This window comes from Coregonus lavaretus (genome assembly GCF_964263955.1).
Source record: "Coregonus lavaretus genome assembly, chromosome: 7".
NCBI lineage: Eukaryota > Metazoa > Chordata > Actinopteri > Salmoniformes > Salmonidae > Coregonus > Coregonus lavaretus.
The window spans coordinates 56,654,240-56,676,858 of record NC_139994.1 but is presented as its reverse complement, the minus strand read 5'-3'; the positions used below and the strand labels follow the sequence as shown (position 1 = coordinate 56,676,858).

The window sequence follows — 22,619 nt, the reverse complement described above, 5'->3', positions numbered from 1 at the left end:
GTATCGGCCGGACAGTGCACTGTCTTAGTGCCAAGTACTGGTGGCCCACGTTGGCTAGGGATGTGAGGGTTTATGTTTCCTCCTGCTCGGTGTGCGCCCAGTGTAAGGCGCCTAGACATCTACCTAGGGGTAAGTTGCTACCCCTGCCCGTTCCACAACGGCCATGGTCCCACCTCTCAGTGGATTTTATAACAGACCTTCCCCTCTCCCAAGGGAATACTACCATCCTGGTCGTTGTGGACCGGTTCTCTAAGGCCTGTCGTTTGCTCCCCATGCCGGGTCTTCCTACGGCCCTGCAAACTGCCGAGGCACTGTTTACCCATGTGTTCCGGCACTACGGGGTACCCGAGGACATTGTGGCTGATCGGGGTCCCCAATTCACCTCCAGAGTCTGGAGAGCGTTTATGGAGCGGTTGGGGGTCTCGGTGAGCCTCACCTCGGGTTACCACCCGGAGAGCAATGGGCAGGTGGAACGCGTAAACCAGGATGTGGGTAGGTTTCTCAGAACATACTGCCAGGACCGGCCGGAGGAGTGGTCAAGGTACGTTCCCTGGGCCGAGATGGCCCAGAATTCCCTACGCCATTCCTCCACTAACCTAACTCCATTTCAATGTGTGTTAGGTTACCAGCCGGTTCTGGCACCCTGGCAGCAGAGCCAGATCGAGGCTCCTGCGGTGGATGAGTGGGCGCGGCGCTCGGAGGAGACTTGGAACGCTGCACACGTCCACCTGCAGCGGGCCCTCCGACGTCAGAAGGCGAGCGCTGATCTCCACCGCAGTGAGGCACCGGTGTACGCACCTGGTGATCGAGTCTGGCTCTCTACCAGAAACCTGCCCCTCCGCCTGCCCTGTCGGAAACTGGGTCGGCGGTTTGTAGGGCCATTTAAAGTCCTGAGAAGGTTGAACGAGGTATGTTATAGATTACAGCTACCTGTGGAGTATAAGTGTATTAACCCCTCGTTCCATGTGTCCCTTCTCAGGCCGGTGGTAGCGGGCCCACTCCAAGAAGATGAGATCTTGGAGACTCCTCCGCCCCCGTTGGACATCGAGGGGGCACCGGCGTACTCCGTGAGATCCATCTTGGATTCGAGACGTCGGATGGGGGGTCTCCAGTATCTGGTGGAGTGGGAGGGGTACGGTCCGGAGGAGCGGTGCTGGGTGCCGAGGAGAGACGTGTTGGACCCGTCGCTCCTGACGGAGTTCCATCGGAGGCATCCGACGCGCCCTGCGCCGCGTCCCCCTGGTCGTCCCCGAGGCCGGAGTCGGCGCACGTCTGGAGCCGCGCGTCAAGGGGGGGGTACTGTCACGGTTTCGGCCGAGGCTGCCTCTCTCCCTTGTTCGGGCAGGCTTCGGCGTTCGTCGTCTCCGGAATTCTAGCTGCCACCGATAGATGTTTCATGTTCGTTTGCTTTTGTCTGTTTGTTTCCACACCTGTTTCTGTTTTACGTAATTAGTGTCCTATAAGTTTCTCGTTGTGTTTGTCTAGTGTTGTGTATGATTGTTTCCGTCAGTGTTGTGTTTTGCTCGGTTGAGCGTATTTTCTCCACTGTGCTGGAGCTCAGTTGCACTTGTGTGTGCACCATTTCATTTTGTCGCACCTGTTAGTGCGCATTTGCCTTTTCGCCTTCGTGCGTGGTTTTGCTGTCGGGCTTAGTTGTCCTGTTGCCTGTGTTGGGCCAGAAATACAGCTTTTTGGAACATTCAGTCTGCGTCCTGCATTTGATTCCTACACTACACCTACAACACGCCCTGACAAGCTAGCAAAAACATGAGGGCAAATACATCCGATTTGACCGTTCAGACACAAATTGCATGGCCAGAAATCTGATTTGTATCTGATTTCAAACCACCTATGAATTTATACAACTAGTTGCAAACAACAGCCAATCAAAACAATGCTTTTGTCACATGATCCAGTTGTCACAGACCCATATGTCATGTCAACACAGCTGTCAGTGCTGCTGGAACCGCGATCAAGGTTGATAGAAGAGACATTAGCTAAATGGGACCTGTAAATAAATATTGGCATCATGGCAAATCATGGTTTAGGTACTGTACATGGTTGGGTAGTCAATAAATGTAATTTTTGAAGTGGCTACTGTTGCACAAAGGTTGTTACAGTTATGGGTCAATGTTTTTACAAGTGGTTCGCTTCCGAAAGGTGTAAAGCAACAGTCACATGGGAAAATTTGAAATTAGGATTCTTCATCTGGTGTGCCTCGGCCAGGTCAACAGGAATTTGTATGTGGTCTAGTCTAGGTCTGATAAACGCACACCCCGTTTTAGGAAATCAAATACAGCGAAGGTAAGTGGAGAAATCATGTTGTTGTATTTTGAGTGGAACAGCCACATGCTATGCAATCACAAACAGCTCTTTGTGTCAATATCAGGGGGACTGGAGACTGGGGCCATGTGGATGCACCTGTCCAAATATATCAGCATCTTCCTCCTGCTGACCCTTTCAGGCCTGTTCATCATCAACATTCTAGAGGTAAGGAGAGAAAGTGATCTTTCCCCATCACCATCTACCTACATTAGCCTACCACCAGTGGAGGCTGCTGAGGGGAGGACAGCTCATAATAATGGCTGGAATGGAATCAATGGAGTGGAATCAACCTGTCACGAATTCAGCCGAGGCTGCCCCTCCTCCTTGCTCGGGCAGGCTTTCGGCGTTCGTCCTCACCGGAGTACTAGCTGCCACCGATCTATGTTTCTGTGTTCTACTTGTTTTGTCTTTATTGTAAACACCTGGTTCCCATTGTGTTCATGATTTGTTCCCTATTTAACCCTCTGGCTCCCACTGTGTTGTGTGCGTGTTTGTTCTATGTTTGGTGTCATAGACTGGTGAGCGGGATTTGTCCTCCCTGCGTGGAGATTATGTTAATTTATTTTCACGAGTAAAGTACGTTGTCTGCTAGCTTTGTGTCCTGCGCCTGACTCCGTCCTACCGCTACACACTGACGCCTGACAGAAACACGCACCTCAAATGGAGTCAGCAGGTACATTCATTCCTTCAGGATCAGTGGAGGAACACATCCAGCAGCAAGCGACCATGATACAGACTCTCGGCACAGCCATGGATCGCGTGTTGAACACTATGGAGCGATGGGAGAGAGGGGGTTTTCCTACACCTCCTTCAACTACACTGCAACCCATACCGCTGTCCACCCCTTCACCACCTGGACCCAGTGGGATTCGGCTCTCGCTCCCGAGGGCATATGATGGTACAGCTGCCGGGTGCCAGGGGTTCCTGCTCCAGGTGGAGCTCTACCTGGCGACCATCCACCCGGCTCCCTCGGGATACGAGAGCGTGTCCGCCCTCATCTCCTGTCTGTCGGGGAGAGCGCTCGCGTGGGCCAACACCGAGTGGGGAGGAATAGACGCGGCGTCGGTGCGCTATGAAGATTTCAGCCGCCGCTTCCGGGCGGTATTTGATCATCCACCAGAGGGGAGAGCGGTGGGGGAACGTCTGTTCTACCTCAGACAGGGCTAGAGGAGCGCTCAGGACTTCGCACTGGACTTCAGGACCCTGGCAGCCAGGGCGGGATGGAATGAGAGGGCCCTAATTGACCACTACCAACCTACGGGAGGACGTTCGTCGGGAGCTGGCCTGCAGGGACACCACCCTTAACCTGGACCAGCTGGTGGATTTATCGATACGGCTGGATAACCTGTTGGCTACCCGCGGACGTCCGGATCGGGGTCCGCCCATTCCATTCCCCAGCACCTCCGACCCTAAACCGATGGAGCTCAGAGGTGCTGCTCTAAGGGAGACCGGAAGGGGGGCAGTTTCCTGCACCAACTGTGGCCGCAGAGGACACACTGCTGGTCGGTGCTGGGGAGGTTCCTCAGGGAGTCGAGGCAGCAGGCAGAGCACTGGTGGACCATCCCAGGTGAGTAGGCACCCGACTCACCCAGAGCTCCCTGTTGCACACATGTGTATTGACATAGAATTTCCTGAGTTTTCCCCGCATTCCCAGCATAAGGCGCTCGTAGATTCAGGCGCAGCTGGGAACTTTATTGATCGTATATTTGCCCGTAGATTAGGGATTCCTATTGTTCCTGTTGATGTGCCCTTCCCTGTACATGCCTTAGATAGTTGCCCTTTAGGGTCAGGCCTGATTAGGGAGGTCACAGCTCCACTCTGGATGAAAACGCAGGAGGGTCATGAGGAGAGAATTGTTATTTTTCTGATCGATTCTCCTGCGTTTCCAGTGGTGTTGGGGCTTCCCTGGTGAACCTCTCATGACCCAACTATTTCATGGCAACAGAGGGCTCTCAAGGGATGGTCAAGTCAGTGCTCGGGGAGGTGTGTAGGAGTTTCCATAGGTGCAACTACGGTGGAAAGTCCAAACCAGGTCTCCACTATGCACATTCCCCCCGAATATGCTGATTTGGCTCTCGCTTTCTGTAAAAAGAAGGTGACTCAATTACCACCCCATCGACAGGGGGATTGTGCGATAAATATCCAGGTAGGCGCTGCACTTCCCCGGAGTCATGTGTATCCTCTGTCACAGGAGGAGACGGAAGCTATGGAAACACATGTCTCCGAATCTCTGGGACAGGGATACATTCGGCCGTCCACTTCACCTGCCTCCTCGAGTTTCTTTTTTGTGAAGAAGAAGGATGGAGGTTTACGCCCGTGCATTGATTACCGCGGTTTCAATCAGATCACTGTTAGGTACAGTTATCCACTACCTCTCATTGCTAGTGTGACGGAGTCATTGCACGGGGTGTGCTTCTTCACCAAATTGGATCTCAGGAGCGCGTACAACCTGGTGCGTATCCGGGAAGGGGATGAGTGGACGACGGCATTTAGTACCACATCTGGGCACTATGAGTACCTCGTCATGCCGTACGGGTTGATGAATGCTCCATCAGTTTTCCAATCCTTTGTCGATGAGATTTTCAGGGACCTGCACGGACAGGGTGTAGTGGTGTATATAGATGACATTCTCATATACTCCGCTACACGAGCCGAGCACGTGTCCCTGGTGCGCAAGGTGCTTGGTCGATTGTTGGAACATGACCTGTACGTCAAGGCGGAGAAATGTCTGTTCTTTCAACAGTCCGTCCCCTTCCTAGGGTACCGCCTGTCCGTGTCAGGGGTGGAGATGGAGAATGACCACATTTCGGCTGTGTGTAATTGGCCGACTCCAACCACGGTTAAGGAGGTGCAGCGATTCTTAGGGTTTGCCAACTACTACTGGAGGTTTATCCAGGGCTTTGGTCAGGTAGCGGCTCCCATTACCTCCTTGCTGAAGGGGGGACCGGTGCGACTGCAGTGGTCAGCTGAGGCGGACAGGGCTTTTGGTCACCTGAAGGCCCTGTTACCTTGGCTCCTGTGCTGGCTCATCCGGATCCCTCCTTGGCATTCATAGTAGAAGTGGACACATCCGAGGCTGGGATAGGAGCTGTTAGCTGTTGTCCAGGCTCTGAAAGCGTGGAGGCATTGGCTTGAGGGGGCTAAACACCCATTCCTCATTTTGACTGACCACAGCAATCTGGAGTACATCCGGACGGCGAGGAGACTGAACCCTCGCCAGGCAAGGTGGGCCATATTTTTCACCCGTTTTGTGTTCACCCTTTCTTACAGACCAGGTTCCCAGAACGCTAAGGCAGACGCTTTGTCCCGGCTGTATGACACAGAGGAGAGGTCCATGGAGCCCACTCCCATACTTCCGGCTTCTTGTCTGGTGGCACCGATGGTATGGGAGGTTGACGCGGACATCGAGCGGGCGTTACGTACGGAGCCCACTCCCCCCCAGTGTCCAGAGGGTCGTATGTACATTCCGTTAGATGTCCGCGATCGATTGATCTATTGGACTCACACGTCACCCTCCTCTGGTCATCCTGGCATCGGTTGGACAGTGCACTGTCTTAGTGGGAAGTACTGGTGGCCCACTTTAGCTAAGGTCCTGAGTGACTGTTTCCTCCTGCTCGGTGTGCGCCCAGTGCAAGGCACCTAGACACCTGCCCAGAGGGAAATTACAACCCCTACCCGTTCCACAACGGCCGTGGTCACACCTATCGGTGGATTTCGTTACGGACCTTCCCCTGTCACAAGGGAACACCACAATCCTGGTCGTTGTGGATCGGTTTTCTAAATCCTGCCGTCTCATTCCTTTGACCGGTCTCCCTATGGCCCTACAGACTGCGGAGGCCCTGTTTACACAAGTCTTCCGGCACTACGGGGTACCTGTGGATATAGTGTCTGATCGGGGTTCCCAGTTCACCTCAAGGGTCTGAAGGATGTTCATGGAACGTCTGAGGGTCTCGGTCAGCCTGACCTCAGGGTTTCACCCCGAGAGTAATGGGCAGGTGGAGAGAGTAAACCAGGATGTGGGTAAGTTTCTGCGGTCCTATTGCCAGGACCGACCGGGGGAGTGGTCGGTTTTCATCCCCTGGGCAGAGATGGCCCAAAACTCCCTCCGCCACTCCTCCACTAACCTTTCTCCATTTCAGTGTGTATTAGGTTATCAGCCGGTCCTGGCACCATGGCATCAGAGCCAGATCGAGGCACCTGCGGTGGATGAATGGTTTCGGTGCTCGGAGGAGACCTGGAATGCTGCCCATGTACGCCTGCAATGGGCTATCAGGCGACAGAAGGCGAGCGCCGACCGCCACCGCAGTGGGTCTGGCTCTCGACCCGAAACCTGCCCCTTCGCCTGCCCTGCCGGAAGCTGGGTCGGCGTTTGTGGGGCCATTTAAAGTCCTGAGGAGATTGAACGAGGTTTGTTATAGGTTACAGCTTCCTCATAATTACCGTATTAACCCCTCGTTCCATGTGTCTCTCCTCAGGCCGGTGGTAGCTGGTCCACTCCAGGAGTCTGAGGTATGGGAGGTTCCTCCGCCCCCACTGGACATCGAGGGGGCACGGGCGTACTCGGTCCGTTCCATCCTGGATTCGAGGCGTCGGGTGGGGGGCCTGCAGTATCTCGTGGAGTGGGAGGGGTACGGTCCGGAGGAACGGTGCTGGGTCCCTAGGAGGGACACCCTCGACCCCTCCCTGTTGAGCGATTTCCACCGTCGTCATCCGACTCGCCCTACTCCGCATCCTCCTGGCCGTCCCCGAGGCCAGTGTCGGCGCACAGCTGCCACCGATCTATGTTTCTGTGTTCTACTTGTTTTGTTTTTATTGTACACACCTGGTTCCCATTATGTTCATGATTTGTTCCCTATTTAACATTTTTTTAAACATTTTTTTTACATTTTTTTAGTCATTTAGCAGACGCTCGTATCCAGAGCGACTTACAGTTAGTGAATACATATTTTTTTATATACTGGCCCCCGTGGGAAACGAACCCACAACCCTGGCATTGCAAACGCCATGCTCTATCAACTGAGCTACATCCCTGCCGGCCATTCCCTCCCCTACCCTGGACGACGCTGGGCCAATTGTGCGCCGCCCATGAGTCTCCCGGTCGCAGCCGGCTGCGACAGAGCCTGGATTCGAACCAGGATCTCTAGTGGCACAGTTAACACTGCGATGCAGTGCCTTAGACCACTGCACCACTCAGGAGACGCCTCGAAGTGGGGTTTAACCGACCATTTAACCCTCTGGCTCCCACTGTGTTGTGTGCGTGTTTGTTCTATGTTTGGTGTCATAGACTGGTGAGCGGGATTTGTCCTCCCTACGTGGAGATTATGTTAATTTATTTTCATGAGTAAAGTACGTTGTCTACTATCTCTGTGTCCTGCGCCTGACTCCGTCCTACCGCTACACACTGACGCCTGACACAACCACATGGAAACCACGTCTTTGATGTGTTTGATGCCATTCCATTTGCTCTGTTCCAGCCATTATTATGAGCCATCCTCCCCTCAGCAGCCTCCACCGCCTAACACCCTTTCCCCCTTAGTGACCTCTATTCTCCTCCACAGTGGAAATTGGACCTATGCAGCTTGGACCTACGCAGGATCCACTCAGAGGACCCTCCTCCCCTGGACCGCGAGCGAAGCTTCTGTAGCCACCTGGGTAAGGAGCCCTCACCTGAGGAGGCTCTGGAGGAGCGTAACCTCCTGGAATCCATCGCCTGGCCAGAGACTCAGCCATGGCTCACGTCTTCACCCCTGACCCAGACCAGTGACCCTGCACACAGCCTGTTTGCAATCCTCCCAGCAGGGGGTAGGAGAGAGTGGCACGTGGGGGACCAGCTGGAGGCTCTGGTCCTTATGAAAGATTTCCAGGGACGTCCCAAGAGCCATGGTGGGGACTTCTTGCTGGCCCGGCTGCACTCCCCAGAGCTGGAGGCGGGTGTTGCCGGACACGTGCTGGACCACAGGAATGGGACTTACTCTGCCATTTTTCCATTACTGTGGGAGGGGTCTGTATGGGTGGACGTGACATTAGTCCATCCTAGTGAGGCAGTTCCTGTTCTACGACGCTTACGTGAGGAACATCCTGACAGGGTGCTTTACAAGAGCCTGTTCCGCTCTGGAATATTGTCTGAGACCACCATGTGTAACCTGCGCCTGCCAACCAACCAGCAGCCGCTGTGCAATTACACAGACCCCAACACGGGTGAACCCTGGTACTGCTACAAGCCCAAGCAGCTGCTGAGCTGTGACACACGGATCAACCACTTCAGGGCAGGTTACCAGAAAGATCTGATAACCGATAAGGAAGCACTGCTCTTCCAAAGGTAATTGCGGGGTGAAAAGAGTGGTTGTAGGAAAAAGTGTACGTTTTACCTTGGACATATGCAGTATTTTTGCCTTTTGTTATATGTACAATTACAGGGTATGGTTCTGGGGAATGCTATTGCTTGCTTTAAAATGTAAAATTATTCTCTAAATGTTTTAGTGGCGTTAACCTCAAAGCACGTATTCATGCTATGGCAAATGACAGTGTCACTGTGCTGCCTAAGAAAAAAGGTAAGAGTTCCGTAGTGTGAAGGAAAATCAGAGAGTTTCTGTAAAGTGGTGGTAGCTGGTGCCTCATGCCTCCTCTTGTATTTCCGACAAACAAGAGGTGGAAAGCAGCAGTGCAAAGGCAGCGCCTATCAGGACCACAGCCTCTGGTTATTACTTCCAAGGGTCATGGCGGGGGCTGGGTGGTGTCGTGATTCGCCAGTTTAAGGACACCACTGCCATTACTCAGTGTCTGAAGGACAAGATGGTGTACATGTATGGAGACTCCACCGTCAGACAGTACTACGAGTTCCTCACCAGCTTCTTGCCAGGTGAGTGTTGTTTGCCAATACTATTACATCTCATACTCACCTGTCTCAGGTGTACTAAAATTCTCTCTCCCTCTCTCTCCCCCAACATTCATCTCCCTCTCTCTCTGTCAAAGAGCTGAGGGAATTCAACCTTCAAAGTCCTGTGAGCGCAGGGCCCTTCATGGCGGTGGACATCCCCCACAACATCCTGCTAAAGTACCGGAGCCACGGTCCCCCCATCTCTTGGACCCCTATCAGCATCAGTCAGCTGCGCTATGTAGCTAACGAGCTGGATGGCCTGGCCGGGGGCTCAAAAACTGTTGTAGTCATCAGCATTTGGGCTCATTTCAGCACCTTCCCTGTGCAGGTCTACATTCGCCGACTACGCCACATTCGAAGGGCGGTGGTGCGGCTTCTGGACCGGGCTCCGGAGACTGTGGTAGTGGTGCGCTCTGCCAACCTCCGGGCCCAAAGCCTACAGGAGAGCCTCAACTTCAGTGACTGGTTCTCAGTGCAGCTGGACGAGGTACTCAAGGCCATGTTCAGGGGTCTGAATATCTTCTTCGTGGACGCCTGGGAGATGACCCTTGCCCACCACCTCCCCCACAATATCCACCCACACCCTCCCATCATCAAGAACATGATAAACACTATCCTCTCTCACATCTGCCCAGTGAAGAACTAGCAGATAGAGTTAAATTAGTTCTGCCACAATTCTTTATTATTCAACACCTGTGCAATATTGACAAAATCACTAGCATGGGCAGAGAAGTTTGATATGATTTCTCAAAATGGTCACAAGACCACAACCATAACTCTTTTACAGACAAATTTGGAACCAGAAGCCTGTATTCAACAGCTTAAAAAACAAATACATTGTTGAAAATGTGTGTTCATTTTCAATGCATTGAATTCATGATGCTCGTGGTATATGAAAATATCTTAGCGGTCATCAAAGGTGTCATGCCCAAAGGGGACAAAGAGGCACGTGCCCCCTCCGATTTGTCCTGTTAAAAAAATATATATATATATATATATATATACACACAGTGAGGGGAATTTTTTTTTGATCCCCTGCTGATTTTGTACGTTTGCCCACTGACAAAGACATGATCAGTCTATAACCTAAAACACAAAACCAAATATACACAGCACAATAACCTAAAACACAAAACCAAATATACACTGGAGTTGCTTACCAAGATGACATGGAATGTTCCTGAGTGGCCTAGTTACAGTTTTGACTTAAATTGACTTGCAAATCTATGGCAAGACTTGAAAAGGGCTGTCTAGCAATGATCAACAACCAACTTGATAGAGCTTCAAGAATTTGCAAAAGAATAATGTGCAACTATTGTACAATCCAGGTGTGCAAAGCTCTTAGAGACTTACCCAGAAAGACTCACAGCTGCAATCGCTGCCAAAGTAGATTCTAGCATGTATTGACTCAGGGGTGTGAATAATTATGTAAATGAGATATTTCTGTATTTCATTTTCAATTAATTTGCTAAAATATCCAAAAACATATTTTCACTGTCATTATGGGGTATTGTGTGTAGATAAAAAATGTTATATTTAATCCATTTTGAATTCAGGGTGTAACACAACAACATGTGGAATAAGTAAAGGGGTATGAATACTCTCTGAAGGCACTGTATGTCCTTGAACCGATTATTTTTAAATCCACAGAAGAAATGATAAGCATAATTTAGTTGCTAATGGTAGCCTGCAGTACCCCAGTCGGCCTTTAAAGTTATTCAATGAGAAGGGGCAGCACTGAACTAGCCTACAACATCACTTCCTGGAATAGCTCACACTGACCATGTTATGTCTCTGTGAGACATTTACATTACATTTTAGTCATTTAGCAGACGCTCTTATCCAGAGCGACTTACAGTTAGAGCATACATTATTTTATTTTTTCATACTATCCCCCCGTGGAAATCATGCCTTAGACCACTGCGCCACTCGGGAGAAGCCATCTCATTTTACATTTACTTTCCAGATTGTGGTAGAAAATGTACAGTGAGGGAAAAAAGTATTTGATCCCCTACTGATTTTGTACGCTTGCCCAATGACAAAGAAATGATCAGTCTATAATTTTAATGGTAGGTTTATTTGAACAGTGAGAGACAGAATAACAACAACAAAATCCTGAAAAATGCATGTCAAAAATGTTATAAATTGATTTGCATTTTAATGAGGGAAATAAGTATTTGACCCCTCTGCAAAACATGACTTAGTACTTGGTGGCAAAACTCTTGTTGGCAATCACAGAGCTCAGACGTTTCTTGTAGTTGGCCACCAGGTTTGCACACATCTCAGGAGGGATTTTGTTCCACTCCTCTTTGCAGATCTTCTCCAAGTCATTAAGGTTTCGAGGCTGACGTTTGGCAACTCGAACCTTCAGCTCCCTCCACAGATTTTCTATGGGATTAATGTCTGGAGACTGGCTAGGCCACTCCAGGACATTAATGTGCTTCTTCTTGAGCCACTCCTTTGTTGCCTTGGCCGTGTGTTTTGGATCATTGTCATGCTGGAATACCCATCCACAACCCATTTTCAATGCCCTGGCTGAGGGAAGGAGGTTCTCACCCAAGATTTGACGGTACATGGCCCTGTCCATCGTCCCTTTGATACAGTGAAGTTGTCCTGTCCCCTTAGCAGAAAAACACCCCCAAAGCATAATGTTTCCACCTCCATGTTTGACGGTGGGGATGGTGTTCTTGGGGTCATAGGCAGCATTCCTCCTCCTCCAAACATGGCGAGTTGAGTTGATGCCAAAGAGCTCGATTTTGGTCTCATCTGACCACGACACTTTCACCCAGTTCTCCTCTGAATCTTTCAGATGTTCATTGGCAAACTTCAAACGGGCCTGTATATGTGCTTTCTTGAGCAGGGGGACCTTGCGGGCGCTGCAGGATTTCAGTCCTTCAAGGCGTAGTGTGTTACCAATTGTTTTCTTGGTGACTATGGTCCCAGCTGCCTTGAGATCATTGACAAGATCCTCCCGTGTAGTTCTGGGCTGATTCCTCATCGTTCTCATGATCATTGCAACTCCACGAGGTGAGATCTTGCATGGAGCCCCAGGCCGAGGGAGATTTACAGTTCTTTTGTGTTTCTTCCATTTGTGAATAATCGCACCAACTGTTGTCACCTTCTCACTGAGCTGCTTGGCGATGGTCTTGTAGCCCATTCCAGTCTTGTGTAGGTCTACAATCTTGTCCCTGACATCTTTGGAGAGCTCTTTGGTCTTGGCCATGGTGGAGAGTTTGGAATCTGATTGATTGATTGCTTCTGTGGACAGGTGTCTTTTATACAGGTAACAAGCTGAGATTAGGAGCACTCCCTTTAAGAGTGTGCTCCTAATCTCAGCTCGTTACCTGTATAAAAGACACATGGGAGCCAGAAATCTTTCTGATTGAGAGGGGGTCAAATACATATTTCCCTCATTAAAATGCAAATCAATTTATAACATTTTTGCATTTATTTCTTATATATTTTGATGTGTTAGGATACTACCACGTATATTGGAAATACAACAAAACAAAAAGGGGAGCAATGGTTACAAAGCTCAACAGCCCACAAGTGCTGAGCTTTCTGGCAATGAGTTCGTGAAAAATGTGAATGGGGCTGGGGCACATGTGTTATATCACTGTACTATGTTTATCTATTTTACATTTTAGTCATTTAGCAGACGCTCTTATCCAGAGTTAGTGAGTGCATACCTTTTTTTTTTTTTTCATACTGGCCCCCGTGGGAATCGAACCCATGCTCTACCAACTGAGCTACACGGGACCTATACATCTATGAAATGATTAGGGTATACAGGTCAGAGGTCACCGTACTAAGATATGCAAATTATAGGGTTGGGGTGTGCAGCGAATAGCTGGATATAGGTTACTGTTGGTGACTTGGGGAATACAGGCCTAAGGAAAGTGGGTAATAGGGCTGAGATAGGCAAGTAACAGGAATGAGGTGTATTGGCAAAGGAACAGGGGTTGTCATGCCAAATAATGTCCCCCGGCCAAAAAGTGTCCCCCTCTGCTTCACAATGTATTTCGATAAACTATTAGCGTCCATTGCTATATCAATGGTGTGATGTTGGAGAGCATTACAGCCTAAATGACGTTCTTTTCATCAGTGCTATGCAAACAAGGCTGATTTCCACAACAATGTTGCTGTTTAAATAGGTTTTGTTTAGCTAATAAAATGTAAACATTACTTCAAACTACTTTTGGGTACCTTGTTAACATTAAAACATTAAATCCATGTCTTAAACATTGCTACGTTTCTGAAATGGCAAAGACAAACGTGTAATCTGCTTGACACATTAAAGTTTCTTACCTTACAGATCACGAAGTCAGCTAATTTCAACTCCATTCATATGCAAATACATTTGATTCATACACTGGCTTGTCTGGCTGTCATGTTTTTATTTTAACCTGCCCTTCCCTTATCTACACTGAAATAATACAATTTCAGTAGTCCTCTATTATGATTAATTTTCTTCTATCTCGCATAGCTCATTAGTACACCCTTGTGGTTGAATATATATGTATCTATTGTAGGTCCAAGGATACAATGAAAAATGTGGGACAAATAAATACCATCAAAGGATACCTTACAACTTACAATAATGAACACCTTGTGAAACAGCTGTGAAAACCAACCTGGCAATATTAAAGATTTTAATACATAAACTTTGATATTATTTGGTACAGTTGTCATTAATTTATTTTCACAGATTTTTGGACACTCACATGGCAATCATTGACTAAAATACTGAATTCTGGTGTGTGGAATATAGAGGAGGTGGTTGCTGTGTGGGTGGGAGGTTCTGTCTGTCACTTGTTCTCAACAGGCAGCCAGTCTCGGAAGGGGGACTGGAAGAGGGAGACTGCAAAGTCCAGGCACTGCTGCTCTCTTTGTTCTGAGTGTTTGCAGTGCTAGTGTTTTTAGTAAATCTGTGTATCTCACATTATGTGCCCAGTATGATAGAGCAAGAAAACTTTCTTAGCAGATAATGACAACATGATAACAGTAGCTGTAGATGATGTAATGAAAAGTTGGAGGGTGGTTGGTAATGGAGGACATCAGGCGGATCCACAATCGATGGTCCTAAAGTCATTTGGAGAGGTAAATTGAAGAGGTACATTTGGTCCCCTCTTGATTCTGCTCTGGTAGCTCTCCTTCTGTTTCTCCTGTGCCTTGTCGATGTTCAGTCTCACCTTGATTGATAACAGGAATAAATGCAATTATATTTCATATTACAAATACATTTCTTACATATCTCTTGGAGGGCCAGAAAAAATAAATTAACAGTGGACAATAATTTTGACCTGGTCAAAAACCTCCTCAGTCTGTGCCTGAAGGGGGTCCTCGAAGGCGTTCTGATCTGGTTCGACAACTTCCACCACATGAGGTGGGGTTTCAGTGATCTGAAAGTACATTATACAAAAATAGCAATAGACAAACAACAACACCAAGTCAATGACAAATTTGAAAGACTACAGTATATGCAATAATTGTATATACAATTGCATTGTTTACCTCAGTCAACAGCTGCGGCTCCTGTCCGTACTCGGTGGAGGCCTGGATGCTGTTGTTGTGTGCAAAGAGAATTACCTTCAGGTTGTTCTCTCACCCTTCCTGGTACCAATCAAGGGACTTGCCCATGGCAGTCTTGAGGGTCTGGTTGGTTCATTCACCAAACCTGGAGGAGGGGGTAGGAAAGCGATATCTATTGACAATGTAAGATATTGAAATATGTCTGATTATGTACCATGGAAAAACAAAAGCAAATTGTAAAAAATAAATTAAACAAACCATTGGTGACAGAATATATCCTATAACATCCGTACCTTGTTCCAGCGTTCATGACTTCGGTCACTCAAGATGACCTCAGGAGAACCGTGGGTGTAGAAGATATCCATCATCGCCTTGGAGGTGGTCTTGCCAGTCTCGTCCTTGATGGGTATCATTCAAAACTAAAATCAATTTTTGGTTCCAAGTACCCTTTTTAATGGGTTACAGAAGGGAGTTTAGAGTTAAGCACGTACTCTTCCTTTACTGACCTTAATGGGTATTACCTCCACCCACTTGGTAAAGTGATCGGTCGCCGTCAGACACCAATTGTTTCCATTCCTGGATTTTGTGAAGGCTCCGATGAGGTCCACCCCTAACATTTAAAGTGTTAGAGAGAAGATTACTTTATTCTTACCCATATCTGTGTCAGACAGTATGCAGATGTTCATATTTATAAGGGTACTGACACAAACACACACATTCTATAATATTGAACTCTGCTGTGGTCAAATAAAGCAGCCATTACAAAACAACTTATCAGGGCAAAATTTGAATTGGGACACTTACCGATCATGTGCCATGGTGAAACAACTTTGATGGGATTCAACTCCGGCTCCACAGTCTTCGCCCTCTCAAACTTCTGGCAGTCTAGACAGGGTACTGACCTTTAAGCAAAAAGTGACAAATTGAAACATTGTGTGCTCTCTGATATGACATTCATTAAAATCATAATAATTTAAGATATAATAGAATGTGATTGATAAACACAAGGTTATTTCAATTGCCCAGCTGTCCACCTCCTTGACAATTCCCCGTCAGAAGAAGCGTAGGTTGATTTTGCCAATCATGCGCTTCACTCCGAAATGGCCAGCATGCATCTCAGTCAGCACGTCCTCCTCCTCCTCCTTAGTAAAGATCACCCTCCTGTGTGACTGGCCATCCTTCCCCCGTAGGTACATATGATTGCCTAACAAGTTGGAAGAGAAGAGTTGTTGAAATACTCAAGTCTAAGTACATTTCCACTGCTGTCTTTCTCTCTGTTTCTCTCTGTCTGTCTTCCACTCTCTTCCCAACTCTCTCTCCTTCTCTCACTTTCATCCTTTCATCCTCACTTCCTTTTCAAACAAATAATGCCATTTAGAGAAATTACTTGAAGGTGTGTGAAACTCAATCTCTTTGTGCCCACTTTGGTTTTAGAGAAATGTTTGGTACTGAATGGATGAGAAACCACAGGGACTCCCGCTCCGAGGCAGAGAGACACCAACCAAAGGCACACCTGCCCATGGACATTTTCTGGTGCGTTTTTTTAACCATACTACTTTATTGCCTGGTCAGACAAAAGATAATTTACTTACATTTTTCAGACGCTCTTATCCAGAGCGACTTACAGTTAGTGCATACATTATTTTTATCATACTCCCCCGTGGGAATCAAACCCACAACCCTGGCGTTGCAAACACCATGCTCTACCAACTGAGCTACATCCCTGCCGGCCATTCCCTCCCCTACCCTGGGCCAATTGTGCGCCGCCCCATGGGTCTCCCAGTCACAGCCTGCTACGACAGAGCCAGGATACGAACCAGAAACTCTAGTGGCACAGCTAGCATTGCGCCCACTGCTAGCATTGCCTTAGACCACTGCGCCACTCGGGAGACCCACTTAGTAGCAGTTATTTTGGTCTGTCGTCGCCTTAAGGATTCTGTGCCTTTACAGGTAAGAGAGGACGACATATGATGCATTTACAGTGGGGAAAAAAAGTATTTAGTCAGCCACCAATTGTGCAAGTTCTCCCACTTAAAAAGATGAGAGAGGCCTGTAATTTTCATCATAGGTACACGTCAACTATGATAGACAAAATGAGGAAAAAAAATCCGGAAAATTACATTGTAGGATTTTTAATGAATTTATTTGCAAATTATGGTGGAAAATAAGTATTTGGTCAATAACAAAAGTTTCTCAATACTTTGTTGTATACCCTTTGTTGGCAATGACACAGGTCAAACGTTTTCTGTAAGTCTTCACAAGGTTTTCACACACTGTTGCTGGTATTTTGGCCCATTCCTCCATGCAGATCTCCTCTAGAGCAGTGATGTTTTGGGGCTGTCGCTGGGCAACACAGACTTTCAACTCCCTCCAAAGATTTTCTATGGGGTTGAGATCTGGAGACTGGCTAGGCCACTCCAGGACCTTGAAATGCTTCTTACGAAGCCACTCCTTCGTTGCCCGGGCGGTGTGTTTGGGATCATTGTCATGCTGAAAGACCCAGCCACATTTCATCTTCAATGCCCTTGCTGATGGAAGGATGTTTTCACTCAAAATCTCACGATACATGGCCCCATTCATTCTTTCCTTTACACGGATCAGTCGTCCTGGTCCCTTTGCAGAAAAACAGCCCCAAAGCATGATGTTTCCACCCCATGCTTCACAGTAGGTATGGTGTTCTTTGGATGCAACTCAGCATTCTTTGTCCTCCAAACACGACGAGTTGAGTTTTTACCAAAAAGTTCTATTTTGGTTTCATCTGACCATATGACATTCTCCCAATCCTCTTCTGGATCATCCAAATGCACTCTAGCAAACTTCAGACGTGCCTGGACATGTATTGGCTTAAGCAGGGGGACACGTCTGGCACTGCAGGATTTGAGTCCCTGGCGGCGTAGTGTGTTACTAATGGTAGGCTTTGTTACTTTGGTCCCAGCTCTCTGCAGGTCATTCACTAGGTCCCCCCGTGTGGTTCTGGGATTTTTGCTCACCGTTCTTGTGATCATTTTGACCCCACGGGGTGACATCTTGCGTGGAGCCCCAGATCGAGGGAGATTATCAGTGGTCTTGTATGTCTTCCATTTCCTAATAATTGCTCCCACAGTTGATTTCTTCAAACCAAGCTGCTTACCTATTGCAGATTCAGTCTTCCCAGCCTGGTGCAGGTCTACAATTTTGTTTCTGGTGTCCTTTGACAGCTCTTTGGTCTTGGCCATAGTGGAGTTTGGAGTGTGACTGTTTGAGGTTGTGGACAGGTGTCTTTTATACTGATAACAAGTTCAAACAGGTGCCATTAATACAGGTAACGAGTGGAGGACAGAGGAGCCTCTTAAAGAAGAAGTTACAGGTCTGTGAGAGCCAGATATCTTGCTTGTTTGTAGGTGACCAAATACTTATTTTCCACCATAATTTGCAAATAAATTCATTAAAAATCCTACAATGTGATTTTCTGGAAATGTTTTCCTCAATTTGTCTGTCATAGTTTACGTGTACCTATGATGAAAATTACAGGCCTCTCTCATCTTTTTAAGTGGGAGAACTTGCACAATTGGTGGCTGACTAAATACTTTTTTTCCCCACTGTATGCATGAATCAACAATACAAGTTGATTTCAAGACAATGGAAGGTTAAAATAAGCAAGCTTATCTTAGGAAAGTTATGTGTAGCCTCTTTAAAGGGGCAATCTGCACTTGCTACATATATTTTTGGATTTACAAATTAATGAAACACTATACAGTACAAGTAAAAAAGGCACACCTACTAATTTGTTTATTTAAAAAAAAAAATTACATTGTAGAATAATAGTGAAGACATCAAAACTATGAAACAACACATATGGAATCATGTAGTAACCAAAAAAGTGTTAAACAAATCAAAATATATTTTATATTTGAGATTCTTCAAATAGCCACCCTTTGCCTTGATGACAGCTTTGCACACTCTTGGTATTCTCTCAACCAGCTTCACCTGGAATGCTTTTCCAACAGTCTTGAAGGAGTTCCCACACATGCTGAGCACTTGTTGGCTGCTTTTCCTTCACTCTTCCGTCGGACTCATCCCAAACTTTTGACTGGTGGTGTATATAGAAAATTATGTGGACACCCTTTCAAATGAGTGGATTCAGCTAGTTCAGCCACACCCGTTGCTGACAGGTGTATAAAATGGAGCACACAGCCATGCAATCTCCATAGACACATTTTGGCAGTAGAATGGCCTGTGCTGAAGAGATCAGTGGCTTTCAACGTGGCACTGTCATAGGATGCCACCTTTCCAACAAGTCAGTTTGTCAAATTTCTGCCCTGCTAGAGCTGCCCCGGTCAACTGTAAGTGCTGTTATTGTGAAGTGGAAACTTCTAGGAGCAACAACGGCTCAGCCGTAAAGTGGTAGGCCACACAAGCTCACAGAACGGGACCGCCAAGTGCTGAAGCGCATAGCACATGTCCTCGTTTCCAAACTGCCTCTGGAAGCAACGTCATTACAAGAATTGTTCATGAAAAGGGTTTCCATGGCCGAGCAGCAGCACACTAGCCTAAGATCACCATGCACAATGCCAAGCATCAGCTGGAGTGGTGTAAAGCTCATCGCCATTGGACTCTGGAGCAATGGAAACGTGTGCTCTGGAGTGATGAATCACGCTGCACCATCTGGTAGTTTAACGGACTAATCTGGGTTTGACGTATGCCAGGAGAACGCTACCTTCTCGAATGCATAGTGCAAACTGTAAAGTTTGGTGGAGGAGCAATAATGGTCTGGTTCTGTTTTTCATGGTTCGGGCTAGGCTCCTTAGTTCCAGTGAAGGGAAATCTTAAAGCTACAGCATACAATGACATTCTAGACGATTCTGTACTTCCAACTTTGTGGCAACAGTTTGGGGAAGGCGCTTTCCCGTTTCAGCATGACAATGCCCCCATGCACAAAGCAAGGTCCATACAGAAATGGTTTGTCGAGATCAGGGTGGAAGAACTTGATTGGCCTGCACAGAGCCCTGACCTCAACCCCATCGAACACCTTTTGGATTAATTGAAACGCAGACCGCGAGCCAGGCCGAATCGTCCAGCATCAGTGCCCAACCTCACTAATGCTAGTGGCTGAATGGAAGTAAGTCCCCGCAAAGATGTTCCAACATCTAGTGGAAAGGGGGGACCAACTCCATATTAATGCCCATATACAGCGCCGGAAGAAGATGGCTGCCGTTTTACAGCCCTCTAACCAATTGTACTATTATGTGTGTTTTTCCGCGTTATTTGTAATTTATTTTGTACATAATGTTTCTGCCATCGTCTCTTATAACCAAAGAGAGCTTCTGGATATCAGGACAGCGATTACTCACCTCGCGTTGGACGAAGACTTTTTCTTCAACGAGGCGTTCGCGAAGGATATTCTACAGACACCCAACAAGGCCCAAATCCCCGTCATTCGCGTGAGGAAGAGACGGAGATATCGTGGACGCAGATCCGGGTGCCTTGTAAGGATCCGACGGCGAACGAGTAAACTGCCTCTCCCATCAATCCTATTAGCCAACGTTCAATCTTTTGAGAATAAAATTGACGATTTAAGATTACGGTTATCCTACCAACGGGACATTAAAAACTGTAATATCTTATGTTTCACGGAGTCGTGGCTGAACGACAACAATGACAACATTCAGCTAGCAGGCTATACGCTACATCGGCAGGACAGAACGTCTGACTCTGGTAAGACAAGGGGCGGCGGTCTGTGTATATTTGTAAACAACAGCTGGTGCACAAAATCAAATACTAAGGAAGTCTCGAGGTTTTGCTCGCCTGAGGTAGAGTATCTTATGATAAGCTGTAGACCACACTATTTACCAAGAGAGTTTTCATCTATATTTTTCATAGCTGTCTATTTACCACCACAAACCAATGCTGGCATTAAGATTGCACTGAATGAGTTGTACAAGGCCATTAATCAACAGGAAAACGCTCATCCAGATGCAGTGCTCCTAGTAGCCGGGGACTTTAATGCAGGGAAACTTAAATCCGTTCTACCTAATTTCTACCAGCATGTTAAATGTGCAACCAGAGGGGAAAAAACTCTAGACCACCTTTACTCCACACACAGAGATGCATACAAAGCTCTCCCTCGCCCTCCATTTGGCAAATCTGACCATAACTCTATCCTCCTGATTCCTGCTTATAAGCAAAAACTGAAGCAGGAAGCACCAGTGATTCGGTTAATAAAAAAGTGGTCAGATGACGCAGATGCTAAGCTACAGGACTGTTTTGCTAGCACAGACTGGAACATGTTCCGGGATTCTTCAGACAGCATTGAGGAGTACACCACATCAGTCACTGGCTTCATCAATAAGTGCATCGATGATGTCGTCCCCAAAGTGACCGTACGTACATACCCCAACCAGAAGCCATGGATTACAGGAAACATCCGCACTGAGCTAAAGGGTAGAGCTGCCGCTTTCAAGGAACGGGACTCTAACCCGGACGCTTATAAGAAATCCCGCTATGACCTCCGACGAACCATCAAACAGGCAAAGAGTCAATACAGGTCTAAGATTGAATCATACTACACTGGCTCTGACGCTCGTCGGATGTGGCAGGGCTTGAAAACTATTACAGACTACAAAGGGAAGCACAGCCGCGAGCTGCCCAGACGAGCCTACCAGACGAGCCTACCAGACGAGCTAAACCACTTCTATGCTCGCTTCGAGGCAAGCAACACTGAAGCATGCATGAGAGCACCAGCTGTTCCGGACGACTATGTGATCACGCTCTCCGTAGCCGATGTGAGTAAGACTTTTAAGCAGGTCAACATTCACAAGGCCGCAGGGCCAGACGGATTACCAGGACGTGTACTCCGAGCATGTGCTGACCAACTGGCAAGTGTCTTCACTGACATTTTCAACATGTCCCTGACTGAGTCTGTAATACCAACATGTTTCAAGCAGACCACCATAGTCCCCGTGCCCAAGAACTCTAAGATAACCTGCCTAAATGACTACCGACCCATAGCACTGACGTCTGTAGCCATGAAGTGCTTTGAAAGACTGGTCATGGCTCACATCAACAGCATAATCCCAGAAACCCTAGACCCACTCCAATTTGCATACCGCCCCAACAGATCCACAGATGATGCAATCTCTATCGCACTCCACACTGCCCTTTCCCACCTGGACAAGAGGAACACCTACGTGAGAATGCTATTCATTGACTACAGCTCAGCATTCAACACCATAGTGCCCTCTAAGCTCATCACTAAGCTAAGGATCCTGGGACTAAACACCTCCCTCTGCAACTGGATCCTGGTCTTCCTGACGGGCCGCCCCCAGGTGGTAAGGGTAGGTAACAACACATCTGCCACACTGATCCTCAACACGGGGGCCCCTCAGGGGTGCGTGCTCAGTCCCCTCCTGTACTCTCTGTTCACCCATGACTGCATGGCCAGGCACGACTCCAACACCATCATTAAGTTTGCCGAGGTAGGCCTGATCACCGACAACGATGAGACAGCCTATAGGGAGGAGGTCAGAGATCTGGCCGTGTGGTGCCAGGACAACAACCTCTCCCTCAACGTGACCAAGACAAAGGAGATGATTGTGGACTACAGGAAAAAAAAGAGGACTGAGCACGCCCCCATTCTCATCGACGGGGCTGTAGTGGAACAGGTTGAGAGCTTCAAGTTCCTTGGTGTCCACATCACCAACGAACTATCATGGTCCAAACACACCAAGACAGTCGTGAAGAGGGCACGACAAAGCCTATTCCCCCTCAGGAGACTAAAAAGATTTGGCATGGGTCCTCAGATCCTCAAAAAATTCTACAGCTGCACCATCGAGAGCATCCTGACTGGTTGCATCACCGCCTGGTATGGCAACTGCTTGGCCTCTGACCGCAAGGCACTACAGAGGGT

The 22,619-nt window shown here is 47.8% G+C and overlaps 1 protein-coding gene across 1 annotated transcript; it reads left to right on the top strand.

Moving 5' to 3' along the window:
• The first annotated feature begins 2,395 nt into the window (after positions 1-2,395).
• On the top strand, positions 2,396-11,357 carry LOC311133079 (NXPE family member 3-like). The gene is made up of 5 exons (XM_084166514.1): positions 2,396-2,490; positions 7,884-8,644; positions 8,806-8,876; positions 8,972-9,184; positions 9,298-11,357. The coding sequence occupies exons 1-5, from the start codon at positions 2,410-2,412 to the stop codon at positions 9,846-9,848; spliced, it is 1,677 nt and encodes a 558-aa protein (XP_084022640.1). The 5' UTR covers positions 2,396-2,409; the 3' UTR covers positions 9,849-11,357.
• The last annotated feature ends 11,262 nt before the right edge of the window (positions 11,358-22,619 follow it).